Source organism: Neofelis nebulosa, chromosome 3, assembly GCF_028018385.1.
Source record: "Neofelis nebulosa isolate mNeoNeb1 chromosome 3, mNeoNeb1.pri, whole genome shotgun sequence".
Taxonomy (NCBI): Eukaryota; Metazoa; Chordata; class Mammalia; order Carnivora; family Felidae; genus Neofelis; species Neofelis nebulosa.
This window is the reverse complement of record NC_080784.1, coordinates 22,106,272-22,125,654: the sequence shown is the minus strand read 5'-3', so window position 1 is coordinate 22,125,654 and position 19,383 is coordinate 22,106,272. Positions and strand designations below refer to the sequence as shown.

Below are 19,383 nucleotides of genomic sequence, written 5' to 3'. Positions count from 1 at the left end.
TGGCAAACCACAATGCTTTACGTTTTCTCACAGGGTCTCAAGTTTGACCAACTAAACCTTTTCCTGTTTCCTGCAGATTTTTACGTATTTCACAGTTACTGTCACATCTTAAATTTCAGGTGGCACCAACTTAGTGGTTTCCCAACTTCCTTGAAAACAGTCTCACCTGTATTTCCACACAGGCTACTAAAAGAAACAAATTTTTTGGTCACATGAAACTTAGCATTGATTTCTCAAATGAAGAATAATAGCCGGTGAAGTACTGGAACATCTGACCCAAGAGCCGAAGAAAAATATCAAAATCATTTGTCATTTTATAACTGTTGATGTTGTGCCTGGTGTCCTCGCTTTTCATCCAGCTGTTTTTCCCAAAAGGCTAAGTCTGTGAATTTTCTCTAGACACATTTCTTTGGGCTACTGCCTTCAAAAAATAATAGCTTTGCTTGACTAACAACCGGGCCAGTCATAAACATACTTTGGGTATAGCCTCATTTTCATTTCTTACTTTTGTGAAGAAATCATGATGTGATGAACTATTCCATTTTACAATTTCTAATTGTTGCTTCCCCAGTAGTTGGGTATGTTGTGATGAGTACTTGGTGTGGTTTTGTCAACATATATTGTATTTTTTAGCATAGTTACAGTGTCGTTGCATAATAAACAGTATTTTCCCATATAATGAGGTAAAATAATCCACACTCCAGTGTGCCTTCTAGGCACATCATGCAAAGTGCAATTTTCTTGTTGTGACCTGACGGATATGAACGGGTAAGAGAGGAAATAATAAACTGTTGTTGTACAGATACACAAGGCACATCGGATCTCCATCCGCTTACCAAGAAGGAATGTGAAACGATGAGAATGCCATAAGCGGTTTCTGTAGCAGCTACTCAGCCTTCCCACTGTAGCGCACAAGTAGCCATAGGCAGTGCGGAAGCGAGGAGTCTGGCTGCATTCTGATAAAACTATCTGTGGACACTAAAATTTGAACTTCATGTAATTTCCACAGGTCAGTAAGTATTAATCTTTTGATTTTTTTCCGACCATTTTAAGACTGTAAAAACCACTCCCGTCTCACTGGCCATAGAAACACAGGCAGCAGGCTGGTTTGGGCCTGCAGGCCACAGTTTGCTGACCTGCCCCAACAGAATTTAACACAATGGGGAATCTAGAATGAACAGCTCAGGAAAGTTACAAAACTATCAGCCAAACATCTTATATCCAAAAGCTAGATTTAGTAAAGATCATAATGTTCCTCTTACAGAAGTTATAAAATATCATTGCCTCTTAAGAGACAATAAACAAAATTGACACAGACTCTGAAATTCAGCAACTATGTGGCTCTTCAAAAGGGAATCTTTGTAATTCCTATTTTTTTTAAAGAGGTGAAGATCAAAATAAGAGGAAACCAATCAGATTATCGGCTATATTGTGTCAGCTTTAAAAAGAAGCCACAGTAAATCATACCGAATGTACTCTTTCAGAATAAGAGTAAATGCATTCTTGGAAAGGAGATAAATACGAATTTTAACATCTAGTTGAGGTATTCGTAAAGAATAAGCCAACAGTGTTGCACTGCAGAAGGCTCAAGTAAGAGACTGATAATTAGCTATAAAGAAGTTACTGAGTTCTGTTCAGTTGCTCAAAAAAAAAAAAAAAAAAAAAAGATCCCGCAAATATTTTTGAAAATCACCAGTCATCAACATATATAAGAAAACATTTCCGAAGCCTTTATTTACAAAAGCTTTAAAAACAAATAATACCCTCTGTTTTGCAAATAACGTTTTGTTTAAAAAGGACCACCCAGTTACAGCATTTTAATATCATGAATAAAGAATGTACAAAGGAAACAAACCAATGTGGCTAACATGTGGAGATTTGCTAGTATTACTGATTGAAATGTAGATAACACACATCGTAACTTGTAGTCTATCATTTCAGGGCAGAGTTAATGATTACCAAAATGTCTTCCTACACATGCTCTGGTCTGGTCACATATTCTGCATGGCTAAATATTTCACAGTCTCTCTTGTCAATATATATAAAATAGATTGCAAAGATATACACAAAAAAATAAACAAGCATTACACTCCTCAGGTCATTTTATTAGCTATATATAGCCATATATATACATACATACATACATACGTACATATATATATATGTACGTATGTATGTATGTATATATATGACTTTATATATAGAATATATTTTTGTATTTTGTTGTTGTGCACCAAATCTCTGCATTATTCATCTTTGTAACAACTATGAAAGCACAATTTTTTCTTCTTCTAATTTAATCTGGTACAAAATATACCTAAAGACTTGCTATCTTTGGACTTTAAAGAAACTGATTTGTGGAATCAACAAAGTAAGAGTGTCGTTAAGCATGGCTATACAACTTTTTAAAAATTAAAAACAGGGTAAACAGTGACAGAATAAAAAGAAGCAGATCAAAGGGAAGTGTGCTATCATAAAATAATTGCAGCTTCAATATCTTGGATACCAGTTTCCTGGCAGACACTAAATATCCAATCACAAGGGATTGTTCCTGAAGGGTGTAAAGCTGGTTTGAAAAATTCTTCGGTCAGAGCAGCCTACACATGCCAATGAGACACTGACAGACACTAGATGTGCTTGGAAGATGAAACACTACGTACAGAAACAGCAGTTACTAAGCTCCTCAGTAGTTTTTTTGTCTTTTTTTTTTTTTTTTTTTTTGTAGTCTTGCTGAATCAACCGTTTGCACAATGCGTGTGCTATTTCCATGGGTCAAAAACAAGTAAATACTGTATAAGATTGGCAGATGGTCATTTTTCCAGCTAAGAGCAAGAAAAGCCAAAATTTCTGATAAAACAGAGGATTTGAGTCAGAATCACTCTCTAAAGTGCAAAATTGATGGTCCACAATCTCAAAATAGCTAAAACTCCTGTAGAATGGAAGGGAGACATGAAACAGGGAAATAAATTACAGTCAGTGCTAGTTAATTTACGAAGGGGGAAAAACAAACCAAGCCCAAGCAGGTAAAGTTTATCAAAATACTCAATATGATGCAGCTTTCCCCACTCTCTGTCACACATGCCTGCTAACAAGTATATTAAGGCCAAATTTAACCTGAATGCTTTTCTAGTTATTAAGATCTGAGATAGGAATGGTCATACTAGTACTGGAAGGCAGAAAATAAAATGGGCTATGAAAGAAAAAAAAAATAGTATCATCTATCGTTCAAGGGATTCAACCAGAGATAAAACCTATATCCAAGCTTGTGTGTAGCTCAAATAAAAATAAAAGGACTATTTCATGTCATGACTGCTTGTTGGCTTCCTCTTCATATGCATTCCCTGTGCCATTCTGTACATAGGATGAACCAGAACCAAGGCCATACAAATGACCACAATATTTGGCATCATCAATATGATCTTCAAAGAACATCTAAAAAGGAATTTTGGGGGAAAAAAAAAAAAAAGATAATTTTAACCAAAAGGTACCACTGGTAACTTATATTTCAGCAATGTAAGTACTGACTGTTCATTAACTAAAATGATAGCTCTTTCCTATGGTGCTCCTTTGAGGCCACACATTTCAAATTCAATGAGTAAGACTAATGTTCTCAAGAAGTACGGAGCTCAAAAGAAACCAAAGAAAAAGATTACAAAGACATGTATCAAATGTGTGTCTTTCCTATTAACATTTAGACCAATTTAATGAGAATTTGTCATCACGGGAAAACGGCAGGCATTTTTATTCCATTCAACAATTTAACAGTGAAAATGAATGAATATAGCCAATGATAGGAGAAAAAGTTTAGGCATCAGGCAAGTAGCCTTGTCTACATACAAGGCTGAGTTGGCTGAAAACAATCAAACCCTAAACATGTTTTGGACGGTAAAAATCTGAACATTCACACTAGGTTACTATTCTTGAAGAAGCCAAGAAAAATAAGGATAACAAATTAGTAGCAGAGAATCCACCATTCACTGAACCATTAAGGTATTTCTAAAATGCGAAGCTGAAAATCCAAAAGGTTGTTTTAATTCCCTAATGTAGCACTGGGCAGAAGTACAAAACAAAGTATTTACTTGTCACGAATAGACATTCCAAATCACTTCTGAGTCAATACTTGGCAAACAACTATTATGCTATTATTAACACATTACTACAAAAGTTTTAAATTTCCAGATAGTTCTTAGTCAATTCTTTAGTGTCTAAGAAGATAGACTCAAAAGAATTCTACAGTTCTATTTTGCAAAGAGGAAAACTTTCTTTTCTTTGCATTTAATTTACAGTGAGGTATACCTGCGTAGATCACTTCATTACATAAGCTAGGAGTAGACTTGGGTTCATTCAATCCCACTCTTCCATACCTAGCTTTGGTCTGTCTGTTGCCACTTCTAGGGCTCTGCTCAATTACAATTTTTGATTCTACAACTACTTCAGATTTACTCAACCACTTGAGAATTCAGAACCTCTTGTCAGACTCAGTCTACTAAAAGCACTATATAAGCACTACCCTATAAATCCTCCAAGTGCTGAAAAAGGGCATAAGCAAATGGTGTTTTACTGGACAAGACAATGCTGGGGAAACCTAATGAATAGACTCCTGGACTCGGCAGAGCAGCACTGACGTGGTCTACAGAAAGAATGCTGGAGTTTGCCCACTAGTATTGTGTGTGAGACTCTGGACAAAAGTTACTAGCCTCTAGCTTCAGTTTTCTCATCTAAGAAATAGTATAGTTGGACCTACATGACTCCTAAAGTAGTTTAAATTGTTTCATTTTCCAGTCTATGAAGAACTCATCTGTTTTCATTTCATTCTGAACTACATTTCAAGAGGACTTATTTTTGAATACTTTCATTCAAGCGTGGTGGACACAACTTCCATGGTACCTCTAATTGTATCTTCATTTAATAACACTTATTGCCCAAAAACTTTGGCCATAAGATTTTTAATGTTCTCAACCTAACAACCAACTGAGAAAAAGGCACTGATGTCTTCATACTTCTCTCATTTTGAAAAAGGCCATTCCTGTGAGCAATGAATCAGATCCTGCTTGATGCTGTGGTCCTATCCGTTCCAGCTCTAACTGTTCAGCAACTTCCTGTAAACCACCCTAGAAGAAAGAAAACTTGTCTGTCAAAACAGAAACCGTACAATACCCAAATTCACACATTACATCACTTAGACACTGACCAAAATAGGAATGGACTTTAGCATGTAAAGATGGACCTCATGAAGATTAGAAAAAAGAGACTGTGAATTACAAATTATTCATTGAGTATGGGGGAAACTTCTGATTTAGTAGAAAATGAGATCCTAATTGGGAAAATTTATCTTCATCATATGCTTTAAGTCATGTGACAGGCAAGTAACTTTGCTGAAACTATGGGGGGAGAAGATCCTATACAAGGGAACAGGTATACTGGGGGACATTTATTAAGTACCTGCACAGTCAATCCATCCATCAATAGAAAACTGACCATCGGCAGCTCCTATCAAATTCTCTTAAGCTTCTTACCCATCTCTAAATAGTTTCATCTAAATAATTTGTAGAAAACAAAGCTATTATAACTAGCCAAATCCTTAAAAATTCACTAAGTGCTTAATTACGGTTCTGTGAAAAAGAAGAGCATGCAGTTATATGTCCTTCGAAGGGTCTGCTAAATATCTGCTTATGATAATATTGCCAGGCTTAAAAAAGAAAGAGTGAAAAGAAGGAAGAGAAAAAAGAATAAAAGAGAAAAAGCACGGAGGAAGGAAGAGAGGGAAGCAGAATAATGGGGGGAGAGTAGGAGGAGAGTAATGAAAGAAAGATCGGGTCAGACAACAAAAGCAGCACAAATTCCTACTAACCCTCCTCTGTTTCACAGCGTGAAACAGTGCCGTGCACAGACGGGACTTGCTTCTGTGCTAAAAATAACATGAGGATTAGGTATCATTAGCAGCTGCTTAGAAGGGCAACAGAATAGGGTCATTCAGCAAGGCTGACCGTAGGTCAAAAAGCACCTTTGTCGTTAACCTAAATTTAATACAGCAGCTCACGTAGGGCATATTCAGAATTATCCGCTATGTGCAGAACTTTTCCAATATCGTACACACAGTGAGCAATAATTTCATTCTGTTCCTGAAAAGTGTCATTGTAGAGATACGTCAAATTTTAAAAAGCATTTCCAGAGCCAGATTAATGAACATTTAAAAAGCATTTCCAGAGCCAGATTAATGAACATGGCCATGAGGCCATGGATTCTCAGCAACTTTCGGGGGTGGACTGAGCTCCTACAGCAATAAGGCTATCCTGCTGCAACTTCACTAGAGTCACAGCTACAAGTCTCTTGAAACTGCACAGAATTCTGCTGCTCTTGGGTGCTACAAACATGAAGGAACCTTCCTTAAAAATGTCCTCAGTTATAGGCCATATTCTGTAAAAAAGGAAGCAAACTTTGGCCAAAAGGCTACTTTTCTTCTGATTTTGAGTTCACTTGTCAAAAGCAAAGTTTCCTTACTCAGCTCCTAACTTATTTCTTCCTGGCTAAAAGTAAAGCTCTGAAAGTTTTTACCATCTCCTCAAAGTGTAACTTTATTTGCACTTCTAAAAACCTGGTAAGAAAATGTGATCAGCCTTCACGTAGGTTCTACAAAGCCACCACTTTACCGAAATGTGCTTTTCAGTTGCAGCTTAAATACAAACACCCCTGAAAAAAAATAAAGCCCATTCCCAAAATGAAGTTCATTCCCAAACGGAAGGAACTTCTACTTCTACTTCTTAAAGAAATGCTCCTTTGGGAAGAAGTTATTCACAAGTAACAAATTATTACACACACGTTCAGCAGGGTCAGGATGTAAGCTACTGTCTAGACAGGACCTACACATTTACTAGCACTTACCACTAACAACTTAACATCTTTTGGGCCAGGAAAAACAAACAACAAAAAAAGCGACCTTTTTAGCCACATAAAGTAATCCTAGGAACATGATCCTATGACGAGACGCAACAAAATAATTTCTCTCCGAGCTGAAGGGAAAACTCTGTCACATTTACAGGTGCATGTTGATGGCCACCTCAGATTAACCTGGCATGGATAGATTATGTGCACGTTGGGCAGTAAGAACTTGCATCTTTGTGCATGAGAACTCACTAGCCCTCACATTTTCATGTAGGTTAGGATTTTCAATCTGGCAATGATGAAAATCTGACTCTTGGTTTGAATTTTGTTGAAAACTTATTCTGCCCCTATACTGAAGCTCTGAAAAGGGATTTCTTATGAATTATTTATGCAACAAATAGAATCAAATGACAAGATAATGTAATTGCACTTCAAAACTTAAAATATGGCTAAAAACATCCCAGGCTAGGATCTCATTTATCGGTCACTCGGTCTAAATCGTGTGTGCGTTACCGGTAAAGCCACTTGAAACCTTACTTTGAGATTTTTGCAGCTCTTCATGAGGTACTTCACATCATATATGACAGGAAAAAATAATCGAAGGATCTCAAAGAAGTCAAGTTCTTCTTCAGGCAAGTTAGAGTTGGTCAGGATTTTGATTAAATAGCCAAAGTCATAACCACTACAAAAGGGTTAAATACAGAACAGAGGCACGTAAATACCAGAGATGAAGAAAAATAATTTTTTTTCCCAATACAAATTTTAAGTGAGTCCCAACTGTAGTCAAAAAAGGAATCAACCAAAAAAATAAAAAAAATGCACACAAGAATAACAGATACGTTTATAATGGTAATAGGAAAATACCATCATCTTACCAACAGTAATAAGAACATGTCACTTTCATTCAGAGATATCAATACACAGATCTATACTAGCATCCCGGGCCTGCAGTCACTAGATTACAATCTGATGACCTCTGAAAGGAGAATTCTTTTAGAAGGGTATCAAACCACCCATGGATGTCTCAAAAAAATTTAAGTAACTATGGAAGTGGAAAAACAAAGATGAATGGAAACCTGGCTAAAAAGGTCAAAAGGTAGAACTGGCAAAAAGATTACAAATCTTCCCGTATTTTACATAAAGAGGTCATACACTTAAAAATCCAAAGAGTAATTCCCTAATGAAATATCTTATTTCCTTAAGTGACTTCATCAATCATCCTCTTCCCTCAAAATTCTGTTCGTATCTCATTATGACTCAAGATAAAATAAGGGAAATGCTGCAGATGGAAGAAGTAAAAGTAGTAAACACTGAGAACTGTTATCCAAAGAATAAAATACCAACTCCCACATTTTCAATCAAGATATCCTATCTCAACTGTTTAACTTTTTCCACGGCTTTGTATCTCCCCACATTCCTGTGCCACAATTACACACCCTTTTTAGCCTGTCTACCTTTTCTTCAAGGACCTCTTATAGGATGCCTTCCCTGAAGAGACTAGCTCCCTGTGATTTCTTATACAGATTGTTTTCTTGTACTACCCTTTAAAATACATGTATTGTGTTTTCCACTAGTCTGGTAGGAATCACATTTTAAAATATATCTTTAAAAAATCTTTTATTTCACATAGTTGGAACTCAGTAAATATTTGATGAGAGATGCTATTAACATATCTTGTGGGGGGATACAAACAAAATTTCTATTTAATGTTCAGAATTATTTCTAATTTTAAAAGAAGGAAGTTTTACCATTGAAGACCACTAATGAATACCAACAGCAGAAACCTTTACATTTCTGGTAATTGGCAAGGAGGTAACTGCTATCTAACTAAATATAAGTCAATACAGCGTTTACTGCTAGTAATAGATTATATTAAAATTTGGAATTTATAAATTTCTTAAACTAGTCTTTATCTCCTAGAAACAGGCTAGAATGTGAAGAAAACAGTTAATGACATTTAGAATAAAATCTTGACAAATACCAGAGTCTAATTTAGACTCCACACTCTAAGAAGACATGAACCCTTTCTGGTTTTGTTCATTTCAATATGCCTACTGCGTAACACACAGTATTTTCTCAGAGTACTTTTTGAATCAAAGAATAGATCATATACAGCCAAAGGACATGATGATGCTTTCTAGTCATGACCATAAAAGTAAAAAAAAAAAAAAAAGAACTGAGAAAACATTCCTCAAATTAACAAAGACTTGGGTCTGGTCTCCCGAGGTAGAGGCTCAAATGGAGAAGAGAGAACAGGTGAGAAATGGCATGTTCAATACCCCCAACTCAAAAATTACTGCTTAGTACTATAGCAGAGTTTACAATATGAATACTCCTTCACCAAAGTCATTCCACACAAACCAGAGCTAGAAATTCTAAAGCACACAGGAGACTCTGACTTTTTAAAAATATGTGTGAAATGAACCCAATGTAAGAATATTAATGTCTGTATAATACAATCCTTTTTAAAGACCTAGCTAAAGTCAAAGAAAATCATTCCCAAGGCCACTTTTACTCCCTGGCTTCCAGTTTAATTTAGTTCACCCAGATAGGAAAACTCTTTGTCTTATCTGGAAGTCTGTTTGTACAAAATGAACTAATTCCCTTCCTAGAAATTCTCTTCAACGATCCAGTTTTATAATAACAAAGAATTAAAAATGACCATTTATTGAGAATTTACTGTGTGCAAAGCTTTTTACCAGATGCTCAAAATATGTTATTATTGATCATTAAAACAAGATATTTATCTAGGTGATGTCTTACTGATCACTCTATTTGAAAAAAAAATTAAAATCCACCACACCCACCCACCCCTAGCATTCTCTTCGCTTTTTTCTTCATAGCACTTATTAACATCTAACAAACCACAATATAAATTTCTTCATTTTAAAAAATTGCCAACTCCCATCAGAATATAAACTTCACGAGGATGAGGATTTTGGTCTGTTTTATTCACAGCTTAATTCCTAGAATTTTACATCACTGTGCTTGGCACTGGTCTGGTAAGCATTAAATATTTTTTTAACAAGTGGTTTTGTTCTTTAATTTTTTTTAATGTTTATTTGCTTCTGAGGAGAGAGACAGCGCGTGAGCAGGGGAAGGGGCAGGGAGAGAGAGGGAGATACAGAATCCGAAGCTGTCAGCACAGAGCCCGATGTGGGGCTCGAACCCACGAGCCATGAGATGACCTGAGCCGAAATCGGATGCTCAACCAACTGAGCCACCCAGGCGCCCCAGGAATGGTTTCATTCTAAGGCTCAGAAGTGTTAAATAACTCTTGGTAACACTGATTCCAAATGGCACTGCTGGATTTAAACCAAGATTTACTTTTCCAGCCTTACTCTTCCCACTATGCCATACCGTCGCTCTCATAGGCAAAAACGAATCACGTATCTTTACATTAAACCTTAAGGAGACCGACATTAGCTTCTTAAAAGAGGAGACTGCTATGTGGCAGCCAACTCCTTGTGGTATTAAGCCTGAAATTGCTGAAACAGTGACCCACACCAGGTGTGAAGCAGCCAGGAAATAAACGCAAGCACAAATGCCATTTTCAGTGCAATCTTTTTACCTATGAAATGATAACCATTTGACCCCTTCGCAGAGGACGACTCCCGATGTCATAAGAAGTTCTGCGAAGTACTGGGTCTCAATTCCTTCCTCCTCATGTTTCTTAAACTGGATGCCAGATGTTGTTAGTAGCTCTATAGAGTCCTGGGCATACATGTCCTCCCTGGCAGGAGAAAAAGAAAGACAACCTTCAAAAGTGCCATTCTTCAAACAAACTGGTTTTCTCCCACTTACATCCAACAGCTATGGGGCCAGAAAGAACAAAATAGAAGATTGGCTTGGGTCCAATTATTCCAGTGCTTCACAGGTATGAAGGAAAATACAATTTAAATGTGAAGATTATTATTTTAGAAAAGTATTCAGTAAAGCCTCATTCAGAAACAGTCCAAGGGGGAGATTTTAATCTTCACTACAGCTCAATTTCACTAGCCTTTCACAAGTTAAATAAATTTAACTGAGTTTGAAAAAAAAGGTCTTCTACTCACCAGGGGCTACCACTCAAAGTAAAAGACATGTTCTTTTCAGGGGCTTTCAGTCTCAGCAGCCTTTTTTATTGCTGCCAGATGGAGCTGTAGCCACAGGGGTGACAGCCTGTATCCATCTCCCATGCTCCCAGCAGCACCAGAAAGGAGACCAAGAGGAAAATATCTGATGTGGCTAAGTTAAAACTACATTCCAACGGCAAGAAAAAGGAGATCCCTTCCCTCACTAATGATGAGCCATTCAAACGGCTCCAACAACCAGTAAAAGATTTAAAATGAAAGGCTTTGCTGTAACAGCAATAATTTCTTCTAACAATCTTAATCCTAGAAAATTACCTTCCAAAAATCAAGCCAGGAAATCTAAACATAAACCAATCCTTCAAGATTTTACTTAAGCCAAGAAGAAATCTCTAATTTCTAAGTACGAACACATACGTATCCAAAATGTTAAAGGATCAAAACAAAGGTACGGGTTTCGGAAAATACATGAAAAGTATCTTGTGCAATGCCCACTAAATTTTTATTTATTTTTTAGTTGCAAGAATACTGGTTTCTATCACTTTATTAAAAGCTTTAAGAAAACTAATTAACCCCCCCCCCAAAAAAAACACACAAAACATTACACTTAGGTGAAAAGTATTCTTATGGTCTATTCTGTAGAAATCAGTTTGCTTCTAAATGCCTTTGAAAAATAACACAACAAAATGTGTACAGATGACATGGTAACTACACTTATTGTGGTGACAGAATTGTCAAATCACTACATTATGCACCTGCAATCAGTATATCATTGTATGTGAACTATACCTTAATATAAACATTTTTAAAAAATAGCAAAAGTAGTCACTGAAACATTTAAAAAAGAGGGGAACCGCAATCATCACTTTATGTCAAAATTTCTATCTGAATAAATCTACCACAAAGTTTTTTCATTAAACAGCAGATATTATTGGCCTTATTACACTAAAAATGTGTACCTTGTGGAGCCTTGGTGGCTCCCTCAGTTACGAATCCAACTCTTGGTTTCAGCTCAAGTCACGATCTCATGGTTCATGGGACTGAGCCCTAAGTCGGGCTCTGTGCTGACAGCACGGAGCCTGCTTGGGATCCTCTCTCTCTGCCCCTCCCTGCACTCGCATGTGTGCTCTCAGAATAAGTAAATAAAAAAAAAATCCTAAAAAATAAATATACGTACTCTAAACAACTAACATCCCACTCATCAACCTCTGACGCTTGCAAGGAGAGGCATGCTTTAGCAAATTATAATCAACCAAAATCATCTCTTTTTTTCTGTATAATTCACATAATTCAGATTAAGTTAATGTAGTGTCATTTAATTTCTTTGGATAAGTATTTTAAAATTTGGAACCTATTTTATGTTTTATAATGCCCAACTCATTAGAGAGAAAGCTGGAAGTTCCATACAGGTAGACTAATAAATCTCTAAATAGGATGAAGAAAATTTCTTGTTGGTAAGGGAAGCTTCATAATTGCTACAACTCAATTCTCCAAATCAACAGGCTGTCCCTTTCCCACAGACTGTCCCTTTCCCACAGTATCCATTTCAAGTTTTGAAATCATTCCCCACCCTCAAAAATCCCAGTAAGCGTAGAAAAATATTAAAATATGCAAATCTCAAGAAAGTAGTTAAAATACAGTCTAGTCAAAACTGTAAGAACTGCTGCAGGTGCAGGGTTGGCTTACTGATTACAGCAGTCTGTTCAGAACAACAATGAACAGTAATGTCATTTCTCCTAACACTATCAAAGTTTAAGGTGGCAAAATAGCCAGTTTTAATAACTGAACAGGAATGAAAAGTCATGTACCAATCTCTAAAAAAGGTTTTCCCAAAAAGCAGATACAAGGCTACTCATCTCAAATAATATCCTAAAAACAGAAACTAACTTAACTAGGTATGTTAAATTCAATAAATATGTATCTTTTCACCATTTTTTCAAAGCAGGCTCCATGCTCAACGTGGGGCTTGAACTCATGACTCCGAGATCAAGAGGCACATCCTCTACTGACTGAGCAAACCAGGTACCCCTACTTTTTTGACATACCTACAAGTATAAACTTAACCTACTACACAAATTCACAATTTTAAACACAGCAGATTAAAGATTCAATTTGGAAATGCCTTCCAACCTCAATCATTCCTGGTTCAACATGTATTTTACATTTTAAAACATGCATACTTTAATATTTAAGCTTACACTAAAACGAGCAAAGGCAAACTAGAATACAGATTGTCACAAGTACACAGAGGGTTACTAGACTTAATATTTAAGTTTAGTAACCAAGAACACATAATACGCTCTAAAAATCTGCAAAGGCTACCTGAAAGACACTAGGAAGAGCCTGCATGTCCACACCTGACAACTGCTCTTTAGCCTTCAAATGCCTGTGCACTATCTGTCAAACAAAATCAAAACCACCCTGTTTGATTCTGCTGTCCTGTCTACTTACGGTGGTCTCTATTTGTCCTTTTCACTGCCACTTTCCTTAAATGAATTATCACCTTCCTTTCTGTTACCACTGAACCCACAATCTCCTATAACCTCTACTACACTATTAAAATGATTCTCTCAAATACCAAGAATTACCATAACCATCAAATTGATGACTTTTTAGAAATTCGTTCCCATCTCCTTTGAGAGAGCTTTGCTTCTGCACAGCTCGTCAGTATCTCATTTCATTTGTCATTCTACGTATCAACTCCAAATTCAGTTTGGAGAGAATTCCCATACACTGATCATTATCTAACAATTCTGACTCTCAGACTTTGGCAGGTGGAGAGCAGACAGCCAAGTTACAGGAACGCTAAGTTATAAAGACCCCGAGCAACTTTCCTCAACACTATATCCCTGATGCCTAGCACAGCTGACACATCTAGGCACTCAATAAAAAAAGTCAATTTTCATCTTTCTTTAAAATATCCAAGATTCTATTCATGGTACTCTATCTCCACATTAGGTAGTCCCAGGTTTACCTTCCAATTAATCGGTTCTACTTAAATAACATGATTCACTATATTCTTCTCCTTCAACTTTTCAGACATTAACATTAGTATAAATGGAATAAATTAGTATAAATTTGATAACAAGCAGCCCTCTCTGTATAAGAAAAAAAGTCCTTCAAAGATTGCAATAAGACAGTTGTTATTATGACAAAGATGTTTCTAAAAAAGGAAAATGTCAATTTTACCAAAATTAAGACAGGGAAGGGTTACTTCCTACTCATGTATTTGCATCACAACAATAACTTAGTTAAAAAACAATGTCCTAATGATCAGCTTGGGGAAAAAGTAACATGGAACAAATGAAATGGCTAAGAACTAATTTTAAAAACAGTTATCTTTTGTAGTACTTATAAAAGATTATTACCAGTTTGAATAGACAGGAGTACTTTTTACCCTTGAGAAGGTTCTGGCATACATTATGAAATCCAACAAAGTAAAACAAAGAGTGAGGCTAAACATTATGTAATTAGAAGTCACAGTATACCACTGACCCTACTCTCTAAAATCACCAGCCCTGCTTTTTAGATCTGATATGCTAACTATCAGATTATTGTACAGACAACGGGAGGTTCTTACACTGGCACTACCATTAAATGTCCCACAGCTTCTTTTACTATTTTTTAAACCAGATATAAGATCATATTACACAAGTACAAGCTGTCAAACAGAAGGATATACTAGAGTATCGTAACTTAGTAAGAACCTATTAAACATTTCCCCACCTCACACTAAGTTTGTAAACAATCTGCCGTCACCAAACACCACTCTAAACTTCCCTAAGCTATCAAGACTACTCTTACAAATGATACAGAAGTACTACAAGTAAGGAAACTGGGTTTTAACCTAAGTCTTGAGTCAGAATTCAGATTCTAGATTCAGAATACTGCAGATTCTGAACTGTTTCTGAAAGAAATACCAAGTTCAAGGATACCTTTCTCTCTCCAATAGGTAAGCTACAAGAGGTTTTTTTTGGGCTGATCTGGGACTATATTATATAACACTGATTTCACCGGAAAATGTACCCAAGTTTCCAAGAAATGTCTTACTACTTTTAACATGTAATCAATTCATAAACTGGAGTTTGACTGTAATAAAAATCTCTTCACAGGGATAACCACTACAACAAAGATATACATTTCAAACTGCGCACAAAGTTTAAAAGTAAAACTAATGCAACGTTATTTTTTCTATCAAGAAGTATGTTCAATACCCAAGGTTTTCCAAATTTCAAAAAAAGTGGTAGTCATACTTTTCAAATAACATCTCTATAATTCAAAGTATTTGAATATTAAGTCTCCTGTATCCTAATTTTTTTGTCCCATAAGAAATCTAATCTTTTGAATTTTAAGCTTTAAATATTTATAGGATAACTGAGCCAAATTCAGTTAGCATTTCATTCACCATACATGAGGGAAATCAGTTTCTACAATTAAGCTAAAAAACGTTTGGGTTATATTTATTTCCCACTTACGTCAAATTAAATTTAAAATTAAACTGCCAAGTTGAAGTTCCTGGAGGGTATTCTCCTTGCTCATTCATAAATGTCAGTCCTAGCTGAATTATCTTTAACAAGTCTACATTACATCGCAATAGTTGGTACTGATAGTCAGCATTGCTCCTGAATTCTCCAATAGGTCTTGCAACCACACCTGGAAACTCGGTATCCTGTAAAATAGTTTTAAGATTCATTATTTACTAAATGGTCAAAACCACAATCCACAGATTGTTAGAATAAATCATTTTTGGTACAAGTCAAAGAATCCCATTCTAGAGAATATTCTATACGTTCATATTCAATTACAAATTACCTTTTAACTATGAAAACTGTTACTTTTTAAAACCATAAAACTCTACAAATTTAATGGCTTTTTTTAATATTAAATATCACATCCATAAAAAATTACTACGTATAAGATATGAATGCTAAACGCAACCAAGTACTCTATTCCCAAGGAAAAGGGAAAAATCATACATTCATATTTTTCAAGGAGTATGTGAAACTATGCCCGCAGAATGCTAGCATTAAAATCAATGAAGAACTGGTTAATAAAAATGGAAAATTCATCACACTCTCCAATTGTTTCTCTCAGACAAGGTCTGTCTAAACACCAAAACCCTGTCACTTCTTGGGCTAAGACAGTACTCCCGTCTTTATACTCTAGGGAAAGCATGTCATCAAAAACTGCATGATAGCCACTTATTCTTGTAGAATGTTATCATGTCTTTATTTTGTGGGAGTTAAAAAAAAAAAACCATTTCTAATTATGGGTAAATACACCTTTATTAAATAGGTTATGTGTTCACTCAAATATTTGGTTTTTTTACCAGTCAACCTGCCCCTACACACACAAACGCATTTATTTATTTGCATTAAAAATATTGAAAAGAGGATACTATCATACATCACTTTAGTTTTAAAACTCAAACTGAAAACCTAAGAAAAAATCTGAATATCAAGTCCCTAAGAAACAATAAAGAAATTAAAACCTCTCTAAATTTAGTCCAACTCAACAACCACTTTACTGGACGCTATGTGTTATGCTGTGTGTGTTGTGAGGATGACTAAGAGAATAACCCATTGTTCACAGAACTTACAATCTAGAAAACAGTACAATAACTAACATATGGACAAGATACAGTAGTAAAGCAGCAAAACTAACTGAATAGACGATCTAGGTAGATTGAATAATAAGTGCAAAAGCAGAGATGCTTAACAGCACAGTGTGTTCATGCAACTCCAATGATGATTCAAACAACAAGAACAAGAAAAAACCACAGGTCAATAATATTTCACTGGGAGATCTTTTTTTTTTTTTTTCAGAAAGACATGCAGGAGCTCCCAAGCTTTTGAGTGCGGTGCTCATCTGGTATTATCAGTTAGCTTTAGTGTTGCTAGGAGCTGAACTGGCACTCACAGCTAGGTTCTACTGTTCTGCTGAATATAAACAGTTTCACACTTTAACACCAGGCAAGACCACTCTAATCATGACTGAACACAGACAAAAACATAAACATTGTCCAAACCACAAAACTGATCAAACATCCTTCTACCTTGGCTAATATAAGTAACCGCTGCTTCTTTATAGCTTTAGTCTCAGTCTAGTCTTCTCTCATTCTAGTTTGGCCTTATTAAGATACCCTGTCACAAAATTATCCCAGCTTCCCAACAGCATCCAATTCAGAGCAAGGCCCTGCTTCCTTAATCCTTAAAGCCACCTGACACAAGCCCAAATCCTATAAGTCTTTTCTAACACTCTTACTCAAATGTCCCATGGTTCCAGTGGTATGCATTTTCCCTCACTGCAATGAGTAATAAACCCAATTTGTCCCATTGCAGATGTGTTCCAGGTGATCTCTGGCTGGACGAAATTGACAAAATTTCTTTTTATAATTAAATTAAGCCCTAAAAAAAAAAACCAACCAGATGGGTTGAATTCAAGACTTTTCAAAACCCTCTTCCCCTCTTATAAGAAACATTTTAAGGATTTGATCATAGGCCTACCATAGCAACATAATTGTATTTTCGGATAACTTGACGAATTTTCTTCATCTCTTCATCCAGGTTGCAAGCCCAAACTTCACAAATTCTTTGGCTATGATCTACAGTTGCTGCTGGCATAGTGAGGACACAAGAAGTCTAGATGCCAAGCATCAAAATGTTATACTTGATTGAAGATTTGTTTGTTTCATAAAATACTGTATCCTTTATTTTTGTACCTGTCAAAATAAAAACCAAAATAAAAACCAGCAATATCAGAAATCTGAATCACAGACTAATTGAGTTGATACAAATCTAAAAGATTATTTATTCGAAGTCTTTGACTCATATGTAAATCAGTTTGGGAAGTGACTTGTCTAAAAGCACATAACTAATCGGTAAGGAAAAAAGAACCACAACATAGGTTTTCTGGTTCTAATATCAATGTTAAGTAAAAACAGTATTTTTTTATGTCTACATACTAGTCATTTTAAAAAACTTTCCATTAATTGAAGACGGCTTTGAATTCAACTCACTCCCTGGATAAAATTTTATAAAGACATCCATTTCCAGATAAAAAATGAAAAGCTAAATACTGATACACATGTGACAAGATCAGATGTCACTAGGAAAACTGTAGTGTTTGCTTTTACTAATAGAACATTCAAAATCTGATTTGATTACAAAATCTACTTTACTGGCATTTATTCAAGTCAGATTGGAAGGGACTTTTTAGTAAACCAACAACAACGAAAACAAAATCTATCTGAAAAATAACTAACAGCCACAGAAACTATTTGAATGTCCATAACTGCAGGAAGGAAAAAGAGAGGGACCAATAGAGAATATGCATTTCAAATTGTTTCTAATTTCCTAAAACCACAGCATTTTTCCCCCTGGTTACCAAACACACATCTCACGTTTTTGGTCCATAAACACAGTATCACAGTACATAATGATAGAGTACAGACCAACATTTTGATTTGGGGACAGGAAAATTACAAATGCTCCTTAATTTTTTCACAGTAGTTTGAAAAATCCTAACAAACAAGGGTAAGAAAGGGAATTATGATCGCCCCCTCCCACCCCCGCCAACACTTCAGTCACAAATGTAACCTGGACTGCTGCAAGAACAGAAACTAAAGATCCAGGGAACCCCCCGCTCCTATATTACCCTCCCCCTCCGCTAAACACACACACCCACCCAGCCAGCCACACACACACACACACACACACACACACACACACTTCAGCAAGACCCTGTGGCTTAACAATGCTTTCTCCACCTCTCTCTCTCTCTCTCTACAACAATTCCAGAAGCCCCGAGGAGGCACCAGAGGCCTTCTCATTACTGGATAGAATCTCCGTACTGCAGCCTCCCAAAGAAACGAGAGAACAGCACAGAGGCATTCAAGTCATAGATAACTCTCTTCCCTGGCAGAGGGCCAGTGTGAAGGTGCTTGATAACCATTTACTGGAGCCAGACTGACTCCAGAGAACTGTTGCGAGAAGAAATACGAGGAGCTGAGGATCTAGGCCACCGCCCTCCACTCCCAATTTCCGTCCAACAGCGTCGAAGCCCCAGGTACAAAGCCTTTACGTCATCACCTCGCGCCACCCCCTTGACATACCCTCAGTCCGTTACCCTGCCCCCTTCCACCCGCCGCCTAGCTCTTTCCTTCGCCTGCCGCGTTCCAGCTGGCGCCATCTCTCACCCTCTCCGGTTCATCGTTCCCGCCCCCTCTCGATTTCCCCAATCCGCCCCTCCCCCCAGCAGACGCAAGATCTACTTGTGTCGCTGAGCTCGCGCTCCTCCTCCTCCTCCTCGCCATAGAGACAGCAACCAGCGGCGGTGGAGGTGGCGGTAGCGGCGGCAGCAGCGGGTGCCCCATAGACACCTCGCGCCCAGCAAGGGGGAAAGGGGAGCCGGGGCTGCGTCGCTCCGTGCT

At 36.7% G+C, this 19,383-nt stretch overlaps 1 protein-coding gene across 5 annotated transcripts; it reads right to left on the bottom strand.

Moving 5' to 3' along the window:
- Nucleotides 1–1,707: 1,707 nt before the first annotated feature.
- Nucleotides 1,708–19,383, bottom strand: CNOT7 (CCR4-NOT transcription complex subunit 7). Of its 5 annotated transcripts, none has more exons than XM_058720093.1 (7): nt 19,225–19,379; nt 17,459–17,673; nt 15,428–15,621; nt 10,454–10,615; nt 7,420–7,564; nt 5,001–5,111; nt 1,708–3,432 (listed from the first exon to the last, which is right to left on the bottom strand). In XM_058720093.1, exons 2-7 carry the CDS (start codon nt 17,573–17,575, stop codon nt 3,304–3,306), a joined length of 858 nt encoding a protein of 285 aa, XP_058576076.1. In that variant the 5' UTR covers nt 17,576–17,673; nt 19,225–19,379; the 3' UTR covers nt 1,708–3,303. The 5 variants fall into 5 exon arrangements, with proteins under 5 accessions (XP_058576076.1, XP_058576077.1, XP_058576078.1 ...); XM_058720094.1 differs by lacking the exon at nt 19,225–19,379 and adding an exon at nt 18,925–18,945; XM_058720095.1 differs by lacking the exon at nt 10,454–10,615 and having other exon boundaries at nt 19,225–19,383.